Source organism: Acipenser ruthenus, chromosome 9 (genome assembly GCF_902713425.1).
Source record: "Acipenser ruthenus chromosome 9, fAciRut3.2 maternal haplotype, whole genome shotgun sequence".
Classification (NCBI taxonomy): domain Eukaryota; kingdom Metazoa; phylum Chordata; class Actinopteri; order Acipenseriformes; family Acipenseridae; genus Acipenser; species Acipenser ruthenus.
The window spans coordinates 16,755,528-16,771,883 of record NC_081197.1 but is presented as its reverse complement, the minus strand read 5'-3'; the positions used below and the strand labels follow the sequence as shown (position 1 = coordinate 16,771,883).

The following is a 16,356-nucleotide window of genomic DNA, read 5'->3' as shown; positions in this document are numbered from 1 at the left end:
AACCATGACTAAATGGGTTATGAATATGGTAATTCAGAGGAAACATAAGATGCCACAATGAAAGAAAAAAATACAAATATCAAACTCGCCAAAACAGACTTTTTAATAGTTAACTGTATTTTAACTTAAGAACATGAGTATTCAACACACTATGAGATGTATACTTAAGACCAGTGTTAACAGGTTGCAAGTAGGTGGACATGTACTGAAGCTCATCTATAAAGGCAGTAAACACACCATGGTCGAAGAATATGGAAACATTGTTCAAAACAAAATGTTTTTTTACCCTTTCTATTGATGAGCATCTGGTTTTCTGTCAACATCATAGTCACATCAATAGAAGCAGCAATACTGGTAACAAAGAGTTTAACGTTGTAATTCCTGACCGGACAGACATGAACAATATATAATTTACAAGGAGCAGGAATCTTGCCCTCCTGAGATTGTTATGCTCCCCACCACCTCCATCACTTCTCTTACTGTAGCGCCCATGTGATCTTCGATATCCCCCTAAAATAAAATGCTTTCTAAAGAGATTCCAAACAACTCAGGTGTCACGTTTAAATAATTTAGTCCCTGTAACTTTTGCCAACATTGGAGAAATGTAACTGCATTTTCTGCTCCATCCTGTTCCTCACTTTCTCTCCAGCAGATCACTGTCATTATTTTAGTAAAGTAAATCTCCATCCCCTCACACGTTCCTCCAGATTGTCTTTTTACAACCCTTCTAACCAAGTTACTACTGTATACAGTATAGGTCTTGACTCGGAGAGAGTCTAGTGTTATATTTCATGCTATTTTTTTTTCATATTGCAGTTTTAGCTTTGAAAGATAATGCAGTTTGAAATTATATTTCCTTTTTTTGGCAATGGTGTTTAGTCTTTAATAAGAAACAGTTTTGGTGGGAAGAGACAAATTAAGAAAACATTATTAAAAAGTGTTTTTTTCTTATTAAAACAAGGATCAAGAAGTCTTCTGCATTAACTTAAAAAATACACTAAAATATTTCCTCTCTTCTCGTTACTCACTGCTGAGAAACATTGCTATTAATGCTGCAATATGCTTGATGTTACAACACCGCAAGTTACACATTATTGGAACTGTTAATCATACTGTAGATGCATGTTAGACCAGTACTAGCAACTAAACCAATAAATACATTTTTAAAAGTCATTTAGAAAAAAACACTTTCAGAAACCACAAAAAAAAAATGGTTTCTGAATTTTATAGAAATTATACTTAACATAAAGTACCGTTTCAAGTATTAAAGGCTTTTAAAGAAGAGAAAAGGAGTTCTTGGCAGAATATGAAAAACATTTGTGCGAGCTGTCCATTAAACAGATCAACAACAGATAAGTCAATACTACAACATTGTACTAATGTACTGCATGGACAGTAAAATGTGATGTCCCTTTTGGAGAAGTAATTCTAGTTCATTAGGTTTCACATCTAGTTTACTTACAGTATTAGTTTACTAATACTGTAAGTATTAGCACCCTTTAATTTCAATATTATTCCTCCGAGTGGCATGCAATAAATGTTGATTTAGATTATGTTTCGACACTGGGGTAGAAACATCAAGGTCCATAGCCTTGACTAGCTCTATTTCTGAATCAAAGCGAGCACTTCCGGACTGAGTTAAAGAGGTGGCCTTTAATGTACAATTAAATGATAAAAACATGTCTGACGGACCCTAGTGCTGTGTATCACCACCTAGTATGACTTATATTGTAAACACTTGAATGTATTTGTATTTGCTTGCGATTGTAAGTCGCCCTGGATAAGGGCGTCTGCTAAGAAATAAATAATAATAATAATAGTAGACGGCTTGTATGAACCCCATATAAAAAAAGTCTTTAAAGCAATCAGTCTTTCTCCAAACAGAAGGCGAGGTAGACGGCACATAGCTCAAGTGTCAAACTGCTTCATCATCATCTTCCTGCTGAGCTCATAGGTCAGGAACAGTGCACCATTGGCTGGGAAGGTGCGGATCATTGTTGGAGTCAGGCCGGAGTACAGGGCTGGTATTCCTGGTGGGGAAACAAGACCCAAACAACTTTAAACATGAAAGCACATGGCTGGTCTCATTTAGTATAACCTTCACTTGATATGAAACACTACAAATACTGTATTGAGACATTCAATAAACTTGGACTGTAAGGCCCTATAAATCCTGAAAATAACTCAGGGTTTGTGAATGGGGCCAATATGTCCAATAGACAACGCAGTTAAAAGATAAACTAAATGTCTTACTTTTCAAGTAAAAGACACATTGCACATACATACATTCACTACTAAATGTACGTTCTGTAATGTGAACAAACTGTATGGGGAGGGGGTTCTAAAAAAAAAAAAACTTCTGCATAGCCCATTTTATAAAATTATGAAAAGTACTGTATTTGCTGGCTAGCGAATGCTTATATTTTATCTATTACTTACGTTTATGAATATGAAGTAATGATTTTTAAACGTAAGTAACATTTTTGAAACAAGAAAAGCGCCTACCTTCGTATTTAACGATACTGGTGAAGGTTTTGAGGAAGCCGGCCTGCTTCCCTGCCATGGAGAGGACCTGGATTCTGGATTTGACACAGTCGATCGGATACACAGAGAGCCAGAGACAAGCCCCTCCAAACCCACCACTGAATACCACAGGAAGGACACCTACACATAAGCACAGGAACCTTGATCAGGTCAAGCCACGACAATAAGAATGACCAAGCAGACCCATTCAATTGATATAAACGACAGAGGATGCTAAAATTGTCACAGAGCGGTTTGTTTCTTTTACCTTAGTAATCAAAATGTACTACAATCTAAACTGGTGCAGGACTTACACCTGCCTACAGTACAGAAGTGTACTAGCAGCAAACATTTTGTCAAAAGGCTCCAATATTAAAAAATGTTTACATTATCACTAAAAGCTGAAAATGATACTTACCCAAGTCATCCTTGGATTTGCCTCCTGAAGTGAATACACTGCGGCTGAATTCATAGCCCCCAAAAAAGAAAAAGTATCCGGGTACTTCCCTGACCAGAGTACTGGTGAGACCCTGGTACATCCCCAGAGGACCGTTGGAGCGCAGGACTCCTTTAACCACTGACCACACCGTGCTGGAGACAGAATGCAAGAACAGACAGCATACTTTATTACGCTTGAAAAAACAGTGACATTTTTGTACTTTCTGTACTTTAGTTTATGTAGCATACGTAGTTTTCTGCGTTTCCGTTTATTCCGAATTTTACCGAAAAATGATAGGATTTTTTAACTGGACGTCGGTTTTTACTGATTTATACCCGATTTTTGTCTATTTAATATTTTCCAGGTACTATTTTCTAGGAAATACACAATATTTTGTTTAAAATGCGGTTTTATTTTGACTCCGACATTGTAATAAGCAGCCCTACACTGTATCCTAGGGTACAGCAGATGTTTAGACATCAAATAACGTTCAAACATGGTTCTCTGTCACTTCACAAACACACTTCAGTTCACTATCACCTGATTATGTTGGCCAATCAAAGTCTGATTATTGTGGCAATTGCTGGGCGTAGTAACTACTAGCTTGATCAAAAACTAAATTGAAATACACGAAAATATAAGATTTTTTACTGTATGTGGAATGGGGAGAAAATGTATATCAGTTTATGAATATTCAAAAGAAAATGAATGTTTCGAAGTATACAAAAGGCAAAAATAGCAGAAGTGGGCCAGATGAGGCAGAGGATGCATAGCGCTGCAAATACTGCTGCTTTGAGGTACATGTTCTCGCTGACAAAATAAAAGAACATACTGAAAGTAAGCGACACATTAAGCTAAAACAAGAAAGTGAACTGAGAGACAAGCAATCAATTTCTCTGACTTTTACACACGCTTTAATAAAACAAGGCACAGAATGACTGTTAATGAGTTTGTCAGAGCGCTGTGCTTTGCTGGACAGCCACTGTGTATTGCAGAGAGGTATGTATTGGTGACTTTGTGCCACAGTACTATCTGTCCATCAGCTAAAACACTGACTAACGCTGACAATCTTAATCGTAAATATCTGAAAGAAAATGGTGATGATATAGTTGGTAAACTTATATGGAACACATTGATGGAAATGTCCAGGGTTATTTTTGACGTGTCTCCCAATGGCTTGCACGTCAAGGCAAATAAACCTGGCTTGTTTTGTGCTGATGTCATGTTCATATCTCCTACATCTACTGTAGATACTATTTCTGTCAGCACAGCGATTGCCCAAACGTTCGCAAAGTACCAGCTAATTTTTACGACTTGCACATATTCTGCTTCATCATACATGCCAGGGACATTAAACTTAATCAGAAACCAGAACCGCTATGTGATATTCCACATGTAAAGTGTGTATACTGAGATCCCCCCCCCCCTCCTGATTTTTACCAATGTTTCAATTATTTATAACTTATTTTTTTTACCGATTTTATCCCTATTTTAATATATGTAAAATATACTCCGAAAAAAATTCCCGGAAAAGTTTTTTAAAGACAAAAAATCGGAAACGTGGAACACTAAGCATATATAACCATGTCATAACATGTAACAATTGGTAGAAAACGGGTGTAATTAAATGGGAATGACCTGTGTCATGCTTTACCAAGTAATTACATCAGGTAACAATAATTTCCATGTACCGTATTCCTTCGAATTTTCCCAAACTCAATTTGAGGAATAAATAAAATATAAAATAAAGATGCTTTTACAAAGATACATTCTCCATTCCACATATAAGTAAACGACGTATGTTGTCATACAGAGCATTACAGTTATGTGTTGCTTCCCCATTCCAGTCGCGATTACTTGCACCTGTTTTTCATCCTTTTTGCGAACTTACTGCTTGGCATGTCGAAAAATACGGGGGTCTGATCAGCATTTCCGATCTGTCCAAGCTGATACTGTTTGGTAGAACAGAGCCTAGTAACAAAATGCTAAAATTGTAAAAGCTTCTCTTCGAATTCCGCAGGAAGATAATGCCGCTTCTTTGAAAATGACTGCCTGTATGTCATGAATGATTCGAGATTGGGCAGTAACGCTTTGGTTCATCTTTTCTTGGCAATAAATCCCGTTGCTGCTTGTGTATTCGGGCAGTGATGTCTTTGTTCGTCTTTTCTTGGCAGCCAGTCACATTCCTGTTTGTGTACTCGGGTAGTCATGTCTTTTTTTGACAATTTTAATACACACATCTCTATACTTGAATTTAAGATGCAGGCCAGTTTTAAGAAAAAATAATTGGTTAAAAAAGCGCGTCTTAAATTTGAATACTGTAATTACACTTTACTGTGTTAGAGTAGTAACCATTGTTAATTACCAGTAATTGCAATGTAACACAATTCATATCCTGTAATCTAAAGTGCTGCTCAAATCTCTGTATTAAAACAGAGGCACCTGAGCCAATCCTCCAGCCAGAAATGCATTCACAATATTTTGGCTGAGAATAGCTGTTATGACAACAACCCTCAAATCAGTTAGGTGAAACCATCAAGGTCAATTTATTTAGATAGCAAATACACTCCTTCACTTATAACTATGTAGCTGCAATTTGAAAAGTAAGCATACCATAAATAAATAACATGTTAGCACTGGCAACAGCCCAGAACAAAGAGCTACCAATTTTTTTTTTTTAAACATATCAAGGTTACACACCCATTATGAAACAACTAAAGACAAGATACAAAAACAAGTATGTCAGTTCTCCAGATAGATGTAAAAAATAAAAGTGCAACAGATATCCCTATGTAAAGACAGATAGGCACTTCATTCTGTGCCCAGATTCTGATATTTTCAATAAGTTGTGCTAAAGAATGTCCCAACCCAGTTTCATCAGATTTCATCCCCAGCAGAGGATAAAGTATTCATTTGTCGTAGCTTACTGGGACAACCCAACTTGGTTTAATTTTGTTTGGGGGTTAAAAGAACTTTTACTGAAATGGATTTAATGCAAGATTTAGGTTACATTGAAGTTTAATTTGATTTTGAGGTTGGAGTGAATACAAGGACAAAAATGAAGTTAACTGCGATTAATTGACAGCCCTAATTATATATATATATATATATATATGTGTGTGTGTGTGTGTATTTTGACCCTCTCAGCATACCGTAATTAATTCCCTGCGGCACTATTTTAATATATTTGAGTGCATGCAACGCAGTCAGTGAAGTTGTCGTTCGGATTGAAAGTTAGTCACAGAATTGCATCGTAGAGCTAAGCACTAAAAGTGAAGGACTTATGGGAAGTTTATTTTTTAAAACTTTCTGACAGTTCATTGGATGGAAAGACTGTTACTTGTATCTGTTAGTTCCAGTATCACAGAATGCACCTAGTCTGCTGTACCAGCTGCGTGCTGTAAACACGACTCCACTTATCAAAATACACATTCTATCAGTTCTTCTTCAACAACAGAACAACAAATAAAACAGTCAGTTACGACAGAATATATATTTTTTTTAAATTCAGGATTTCTGCAAGTCTGTGAATCAAGCTACATCGTGTCCATACGATACAGGGTATAAACCGAGTTTGCAATAATGAGGATTCCCGTACATGTCAGTGCTGCTCCATCATGTGATTATGTATTTATTATTTATATGTACGTTGTAATACTTGTACTACTTTCAGTGGGACACCCTGTATAAACAGTGGACTTGCAAAGTGGATAGCTACCGACTTTTAATTGTATTTCAAATTACCAAATTTATTTTAAAAGATATTGTTTATAATTAAAGGAACATATAACTGTTACTCAGCGAATGTTTTGTTTTATTTAGATATTTTCAAGTTATAAAAAACACTGTAATACCCTTTTAAAGGAAATTGATAAGAAAATATAGTTGAATTTGAAATGCTGTAAAGGGAGTAACAACATTAGATTCATTTCTATTAAGATCTTTCTGCATTTACAATATTTTTTCCACCTGGTAACAAAATAAACGCTACTGAAATTGGTGTAAATAAAAACAATGTTACAAGGCTTGACTGATACTATGATGCCACTCCTGTCAAACTTACTTTTGCCCTTTTGCTATCTTGCCCGACACCTCCATTTCATGCATGGCCTGGAGTCGACATTTCACCAGCTCCGTTGGGCACAGGACCAGAGAGGAGAATACTGAGGCAAACGAGCCAGCTAGAGCATTTTCCACATCGCTGCAAAGTGAAGGGAGAAAAATAAGAATGCATGGATTAGAGGGATAATTTAGATACAACCTTTGAAAACACCAAAGAGCAAGAATACATATCAAATATGGTTTTCCACTTCACAAAATGTAACTTTACTGTAATTATTAGGTTACAATAGGACAGTTTGCACACCTGTATGTGTGTGTATTCATACCTGTTACATTGTTGTACAATTACACACAGATTTGTTAAAAAAATGACCCCTTTTGCAGGGCAAGGATTCTAGAAATTATTAAGGGAAATGAAGGAAAACAGGGTCTAGCATTTCTTATTGAGCAAGCCTACGTTCCTGTTGGTGTTGTCCAGCCCTCACCTGAGTTTTGTCTTGCTGTCTATTCCTGACAGATTCCTAACTACCTGCTGACAAAAGCCGTAACACATGAAGAGAACAGAATTCTCTGCAATGTTAGCCATGAGAGCCGGGGTAGTACCGTGGTAGAGTCCTCGGAAACCGACCTGCTTGTATGTGCTTATAAAACAATTCACAAAGCCTTTGTACATGGTTGGGAATGTTTGCATCTTCACTTTGGCAGTGTCAAAGGGCTGACCGCTGAGCACACAGGCTGTTCCTCCTAAAAAACAGAAAGAAGAATATACTGATGCATTAAAGAGCAAGTAGCTTTAAATTAAAACATTTGATTGTATGATGTATGAACGTAGTGTTATGATAGCACTAATTAACAGGTGCCTCTTGACAAACCCCCTGTGTAAACTTCAGAGGCACCACTTTAGAAAAACAAAGCAGGTTCAGTGAGGGGTCAAACTAAAGGGCAGCCAAAACCAGAATGATGAAGGTGCAAGAGAAAACTAAAGTTGCTGGGCTTTCAAAACTGTGCAAAGCACTGTCCCGGACCATTAAAGAAACATCAATGAAACTCAAAACTACTTATAAAAAGGCAAGGCACAGTTTAAAAAAGAAATCTAAAATGTAATTTGAAGCTGCTTTCTTTTTAATATTGTATTCTTAGAAAATATTATTATGTTGCTTTTATTTTTATTTGATTTGACTGTACATGCCAAGTAAATTGGAGCGGTGTCGCTATGGAGGTGTCACAGCAAATGTTAGGGCACAAATCACTGGAAACAAATAGGCCTTATTTAGTGAACTGAATTGCACTGTTTAAATATAGACATGCATTGAATGTGCCAAATTCACAAAGAGGTACAATATGGGACAATGAAATTATGTTATTAAAGTCTAGTCTCAACACTACTCCCCATTTCCAGTAGTCAAAAGGAAAATGGAATATCTCTAATAAAATAAGTTATCTATAATCAGTTCACTTCAAAAGCCAACATGTTTATCTCTAGAAAACTGAACCACACACACACATCTATTCTTTACTGTGAAAAATCCAGTACTGTAAAATGAATTCTGTACTGTTTCCATAATGCAAAACAAAACAATATCTGGTAGTGCACTATGTTAAAGAAATTATTTTAAATGAGTCTGTTACTGTTTCTCTTCAAAAGCAATTTAATATCAGCACTGGCTGCACAGCACGCCAGTCAACAGGGGAACCAGTTGGTTTCGTTAATGACAGTAAAGAAAGCATTGGCGTAGGGACAATTTCCAGGACAAATTGTCCTAGAAAGCATGTCTTGCAAACAGAGATGTCTTAACTAACATACAGTACATACAGTAGCACTTAACTGATATGTAAAAAAATGACAGTGGTACAAACATGGAAGAACTACAGCATTTTTTAAAGTATAGGCCACCACACACTTTTTATTACAAAAAATATCATTTGAATACCCTACAATAACCTCCGATAGATTACTGTAAATATCGTACTTACACTATAACAGACTATAAACACACTTGCCTTGAAAAAGGAAAAACATTTATTAGCAAGAATTTGCAGAAGGTATTTTTACAATAATGTACCTGTGGCAGAGCAGGGCTCTGCCCTTGTAAATATTGGCAGGGATGGGGTTAAATTCTCCTCCCTGCCCAGGTTCTCAGGTGGAAATAATGATCAATCAATTAGCACCCAGCCACCTGACATAAAAGGAGGCCTCAGCGCCTCACTAGGGAGAGGTAGCAAGGGTGTTTTTTCTTTGTGTGCTGTTTTTGTTAATTTTGCAATCCAGTGAAGGCAAAGCTCAGCCTGGAAGCCTTATTTTTGTAAGCTTTACTTTGTGTTTATTGTCTTTGTGTTTTAAGAACCTTTTTGTTTGGCCTCGTGCCTTTCTTCTTCTCTCCTTCTCCTCACCTCTGTTTGGGTGGGGCAGATGGCCACTGTGTGCCCAAACTCCCCACAACCCGGGCACCACTCATCTACTACGTAGATCAGGCTGATGTCCCCCAGTTGCAGCTGTTGCTGCTGCCTCTTGCAGCTCTTCCTCCTTTTTCCTCCCATCCTTTTTTTTCCAAAAAAAAAAAAAAGCTCACAAAAAAATTTGCTATTCAGAAAGAAAAAAAAACCTGCAATACTGCTCTGAACATCCTGGAGGTGCTATATCCCACTTCTCACACACCCCACGTGACAGGATGGCGCAAGGGATGAGGCCCAGAGACAGACTGCAGTTCAAACACAATACTTTTATTAAATAGAAAACACAAAATAAACAGGCACGAGGGCCAAACAAAAAGGTTCTTAAAACACAAAGACAATAAACACAAAGTAAAACTTACAAAAATAAGGCTTCCAGGCTGAGCTTTGCCTTCACTGGATTGCAAAATTAACAAAAACAGCACACAAAGAAAAAACACCCTTGCTTCCTCTCCCTACTGAGGTGCTGAGGCCTCCTTTTATGTCAGGTGGCTGGGTGCTAATTGATTGTTCATTATTCCCACCTGAGAACCTGGGCAGGGAGGAGAATTTAACCCCATCCCTGCCAATATTTACAAGGGCAGAGCCCTGCTCTGCCACAGTACTCTTAACTGCAACATAATGTCACCTCTCCCAACATCAAAAGTGATGAAGCCTGCACAACTTGTCTAGAATAGTAAAATAAACATCTCATCAAAGCAAGCAGCTCATTAACAACAGACAAGCTTCCACGTTTGTATGTTCCTGATGAAAATGCAGTTAAGTTAAAGAGAAAAACACATAGAAAAGCCACATTTGTACCAGGGCAAAAGGTAACTTAAAAAAGAATGTGGTTTTGTGTATACTGAACTAAAATAATGCTGTTTTGTTGAGATATAATGCACGCCTCTGATTTCCTTTCACAATGCAGTGCTGAGTCAAGTATTTCCCTGACTGTCACTGACTTTCCATTGTTTTAAAGCTTGCACCCTAAACTCATCTGCTCCAGCTGGCATATCATAGTCACGCTATCCCCAGAAGCTCCATTGTGGGGTTACCCCTAAAGTGTGGTTTGTCAATCCTCATAGCTTACTGTGCATTTATTAGATCTGGCTTATCATTATCTAATGTCATTATTCTGGCAATTAACCTGTGGGATTCTGGATACAGACGCAATCCATTAAGGATGATTTTATCCAAGTCCTCAGTTGCATTTCACCAGTTTTAAAAGTCCATGCAAACAGATTTGAAACCTTACCAGCCTATTTAGTTCAACGAATCAAATTTGGGTTTATCTGTGCAATTTTTATTTTTTTTATTAGACATTTCACAAGGATTTGTTTGTTTAGAAAACTTTAGGTCCTGAGGAATGTGCTTGGTAACACCAAAATGAAGATTTTAAAACAAGCATGTTAGAAATGGAATGAGGTGGTGTAACCACCCACAGCAAGCGAGCCAGGCTCTTCTGCATTCATGGTTATAGAACTTTTAACCTCATTTCATCTCACTCAGGGAACAGAATCCACAGCACCCCCCGTTAGCACACACTGTCTGGCTTTAAATATAAAATTAGAGCTACAATATTATAAAAGAATCACCATGAAAATATGGCCCTATGTATTTGTTGTCTTACCTATAGCCCCTGCAGACAGGTCAATAACAGCCTGGACAACAGGATGGGGGCTCATTGTGTCCTTCTCTGTTGCTTTCTATGTAATCCTATTGTTTCTGTGAACAGCCCTACTTGAAGCTGTGTAAGTAAACCCTGTGTAGACAAACAAAAATAGTTTAGTGGACAAGCATCTGTTTAGTTTCCTAGCAAATAGAATGTTTGTTAAAATCAGTTCACTAGCAGGTTCTGGTCTGTGACAAGGGCACATTTCCATTCCACAATTTGTTGCATGGGGTTTTGTTAAGTGCAGTAATTCTTCTGAACTGGCCACCTGAATTTATAGTAGTATTACACATTCAGTGACCTTGGGAAATGGCTGAATCCAATTCTAATGAAGTGTAATCTATGTGGTAAGGTCCTCAAAAGCTCAACCTTCAGCTGTTGCTCTGTGACCTTGAAAAAACTACCAGGACACAATTACTGAACCCAGTACAATGTACTACTATGATGGGTATTTTGTAGCACAACCGCTTTGCAGTTAAAGTCCAAAATATTATGTTTTGTAAGGGTCACTGGCCTTGTGTCAATACAGCCCACGTGTTTCAACATCACCCATGCTCAACATCAGCGTTACTAATGCCATTTGTGACCATATCATATGGCTTCGTGTTCAGCGGGACAGTCTAGGACCGCTCAGGCTTTCCAGTGCATTCTGGTAAGCGTAGTCCTGCTTCTCTTAAAGGTAAGAATGGTACCTGAGACAGGTAAAACGTACCAGAATGCATTGGGTTGCGAGTTGAAAAGCCTGAACTTTCCCAAACTGTCGCTCTGAACATGGAGCCATATAGTCACCTTAATTTTACATCGTTACTGAAAAAACCCTACAAAAATAGACAACTGTACATACATAATTGTAATGTTACAGCATAATATTAAAAAATATTGTAATTTTTTTTTTATTTAAGAACATACATCAGAACACAATCGAATGCGAGCGAGAACATATAACTGGTTTCTACTCCACTCTTTGCTGTTGTGCAATCTATTGCATATCACGACGTTTATGACGGCCGATAGATATAGTCCTATTACACTGAAGAAGAAAAAGTTACCTCTTCAGATAGCCTTCTTACGTGTAATTAATTGTCATTCGTCCACTTCCCAAGGGTATCTGCCCAACAGATGATCACAGACAAGGGATACAGTTTCTAATATGTGGGTTAGCAGGTTCTTATATATAATATATATCCGTGAGACTAAATACTGCCATCAGTGACATAAGCCCATCCCCTTTCCCTTCTCAACCAAACCTGTCTGTTCAGAGGAGGAAACACAAGTAGCTACGTACTGTGCTGTGGGGAGCTCCCTGCGGTCCTAGTGCCTAAAGATAAAGTTATCTTTCTGCACGATGTTAACCTTCACAACCATGTCCAACCAGTTATGATGACGAGGACACCGAGGTCGTGGCCTCGGTTGTTTTTTTGCATCATCAATGCTAATGCTCATGTACAAATTCTGGTAAAGTACAAAGCACTCCTTAATTTCCTCTTTGGAGGTTGAATAGTAAATACCAAGCAGTCATACTACTGCCAGCTATATAGCTTGTTGAAATAAGTCTGACCTCGGTAACGTCAGCTCTGGTTACGACGCTGAGTGCAACATACTGTACAAGTACTTCATAGAACTAGTGTTCGCGAAGGAAAATTAAGCCTCCAGGTGTTTAATTGAAGTGTTTTCACGACTTCGGGAGAGTGTTTAAACGCAAGTCGATATTCGTTTTGAGATTTTAATCTGTGATTCAAATAGCCAATAAGCAAACACTTGGCAGACATGGCTCTTGTCAGCTATCGTGTTTACACAGTAAATCAAAGGCCCGCTTTGGTGATTCTCTGATTTTCTCATGAGTGGACCCAGGACTGGAATGGCAAGGAGTGCTGCTTTCTAGTGACAGTTGAAAGAAATTAAAACTGTGTTGTGCCAAATGGGTCATTCTACGAAAATTGTGGCTTTTTGAACAGCCAACTTTTAAAAAATGTAATTCTTTTTTTTGCACCAAAACTTATAGTCAGTTAATAGTTAACCCCTTAACATTATAAATCAACTTAAATGACAGCTTAATATATTTTGATATTTTTACTACATTACATTAAAAAATGCTTGTGCTGCCTTTTTGTCACTGGTGTTACCTATATTTTAGATGACAATTCAGGCTTTCCAGAATGTAATTTGTCTATTTAATTTGCATATATAATCAAAGACAGAAAAGGTTAATGATAATATTAAGAAATTGTTTTGATTAGTAATAATTTACTTTAAACAGGTATGTGTAAAGTTCTATTGTGTGACATTTTTCTATTTCTACCATTGTGTTTTTTGTTGTAACATTAGAAATAATTGAGGTTGAGTCATCAAAATTGAATGATCATATCCTTAAAATGCTTACTAATGAATGCAGTAACAGGTAGGTAGATCCAAAAACCATATTCTGTGAAACTGGGCAACTCTGATGCCAGAACACCAATATGCCATGCAGGAACACCAGTGACGCAATGCAACACCAGTGACGCAATGGGAAACCAACGACATAACATAAGATTATTTCAAACAAATTTTATCAATTTATTAGTAATATTTTTCATTACAAATAATTTCAGATTTTATAAGATGTGTTGATTTAATATGAACAATAAAATGGAGATGGGGGGCTCCTCCGCCACATAGAGGACACCAGTGTGGAGCGTCACTTGCTTGTGTGACCCCCCGAAGTGAACTGACTGGATCTCTGAAGCATACTTGCAAGTGAAGTTCTCACTAAAGTCTAAATGGATCAGGCAATCATTGGTCAGGTTTTCCCTCAGGGTCCGGTAGATGCTGTACTGCCATCTGATGTTGAACAGATGTCTCCTGAATTTAAAGAGCCTATCTTGGAATTGGGTCACCAGCTCTTCCTCTGTTATGGCTCTATCCTTCTTCACAGTGATTAAGCTACTTTTCTCTTGTTCTTCATTTGCTCTGTTGTGCTCTTCTCCAGACACCACTGGGTAAGCGACACCTCTTCGTTGGATTTCTGTCTGGCCGGTGGTACAGTGGAGTGTTTCTCATTCTTGGCATTCACCATAGGCGCATGTCTTTGAATTATCTATTGACAAGGTATGACAGCAATGGTTAGCATTTGAAACAGTGGCCAGATAAACAAAATCATGGCTTGCTGTCATACCTTGTCCATAGACTGCATACATGATAAGGAAACCAATATTTCATTTTGTAATTTGGGTGAACTATCCCTTTAAGTAACTCTGTAGATAAGTACTTATGTCTTCCTACAGACACATTGTCTTAAATTCTGACCTTGCAGTACTGGGTTCACTGTCTGGAGTGGATGGGGGGGTCAACACTGTCTTTCTTGTCCTCAATCTCTCTCTGTGTTTTGCCTGTCTGACCCGCCATTTCCTTCACTCCCGTCTTTTTTCCCTTTCTGTAAGATCTTTCACTCTTTCTTTTTTGACTCTAAATCCTTTAAGTAAGTCTGGTGTTTTTGTTTGAGGTAGGCTGCTCTGCGGTCTGGGTCAGCATCCCTGCGCTGTCTGTAGTCTTTGCTTTTCAGCAGCACTTAATTTTGCCATATATATCAAAAGGAAAGCCATATTATGTGGTTACAATATTGAAACAGTGATAAAATGCTAATAAGTCTTTATTAATATAATTGTTGAAGCTTTTATAAAACCTTACGTTGAGAAAAAAGTTAGTGGTGTTATTGATTGTCACTGGTGTTACCAGCAGGAAAAGTAACACCAATGACGATAACACCAGTGACAAATCTGCAGACAAGATGGCATATCTAAGATGACGTCCACATTAGCCCAAACCCCACTTCTTAAATTATAAATAAATCACTTAATCATGCGATTTGATCAATTATTTTAATCAAATTTCCTTTCCTCTTACTATAAACTGTATAACACCAGTGACACATCTTAAGTCCTCGCATGAAATTACCAAATTAATCATCAAATTGCTAACATATGAAGAGAGAGTGCACACACACCATGTCCTTTTCAAAACAGCCCCGCTGCCAATGAACCTTTGACCCAGGAAGAAGTTGGCAAGGATGCTGCATTTTTTCAAAGTGGTGGTTTTTATAAATTTTAACAACAGTGACATGAAATTGAGGGACAGCTATTCCCTGTAAATTATTTATAATATTTAGCTGATATTTTAGTTTTTAAAGTAGTCCACTAAATAACTATAATACTTTCCTTTGTATTATGACATTTAAAGGGGGAGAAAAATATATTTTTTAACTCAAAATATGTCACTAAACCACGACTCCTGACCCAAGGGACAAGCCAATTTCATGGTACTGACCGTGTTCTACAATATATAGAAAAAATGGGTTGCAATATAACGTCTTGCATATGTTTTATTAACAATAAAACACTTCAATTAAAACAAAAAACATATATTTTGTGTCATTATCTGACACTTTTAAGTGTTTTTCCTGGTGGTTAAGGCCGGGACAGGAAAGCCACCATTTTCGTAGAATGACCCAAATACTTTCCATTGTGCTTCCTGGACTGGCAGTATTGGCACTCTGTAGCCTAGGTGCCAAATACTGTCCCAGCACAATTGTATCCAATTGCAAATTACAGCTAAGTAAAGTAGCAATGTACAATATATAACCATATTGATTTAATATTATAATAGTTTTACATGTTTACTGCATTAAACTCGTTTGTATTGTATACGTTACGGCATTGCTCATTATCTTTTTTTTTCCCCCTCACTCCAAAACAGCACTAAATATCGTAAAAACTAAAATAAAACAAACAAACAAAACAAAACAAAAAAACCCATCAGGCTCCCATACAGTTCACAAAGGACAGAGGATGCTAAGCCCAGCACACACCTGAAAACCACAGTTCACACGGTACGTCCTGTAATGTGTAATAACTACTACAGTAGTTGTTTTGACCAATGTATCCACAGTTTCAACGAAGTCCTTTTTTTTTTTTTTTTTTTTTTAAATCAAACATGTTAGCTTTTACACCCCTCTGGATAAAAACTGGTACAAAAATAAAAGCTTGTTTACATACCTTAGACTCGTGCTCCATCTACTGGATGGATGATTGGATGTGCAATACTAATTACGTGATAATATCAATTAAGATATCTGGGTCTTGAATGACACGGGGCAATACAATATTATATAATGTTTAATTTATTTATGTATTTGTTTGTTTATTTATTTATATCACGACTTTATTCACTTCTAATCTGTAACTCACATCTC

The 16,356-nt window shown here is 37.3% G+C and overlaps 1 protein-coding gene across 6 annotated transcripts; it reads right to left on the bottom strand.

The window, feature by feature from the left end:
* Positions 1-79: 79 nt before the first annotated feature.
* LOC117405313 (mitochondrial ornithine transporter 1-like) lies at positions 80-16,267 on the bottom strand. 6 transcript variants are annotated; one of them, XM_059031265.1, is made up of 7 exons: positions 16,160-16,267; positions 11,088-11,219; positions 7,510-7,768; positions 7,026-7,163; positions 2,942-3,114; positions 2,506-2,664; positions 80-2,030 (listed from the first exon to the last, which is right to left on the bottom strand). In XM_059031265.1, the coding sequence occupies exons 2-7, from the start codon at positions 11,140-11,142 to the stop codon at positions 1,909-1,911; spliced, it is 906 nt and encodes a 301-aa protein (XP_058887248.1). In that variant the 5' UTR covers positions 11,143-11,219; positions 16,160-16,267; the 3' UTR covers positions 80-1,908. The 6 variants fall into 6 exon arrangements, with proteins under 6 accessions (XP_058887248.1, XP_058887246.1, XP_058887247.1 ...); XM_059031263.1 differs by lacking the exon at positions 16,160-16,267 and adding an exon at positions 12,179-12,384; XM_059031264.1 differs by lacking the exon at positions 16,160-16,267 and adding an exon at positions 12,200-12,384.
* Positions 16,268-16,356: the final 89 nt, after the last annotated feature.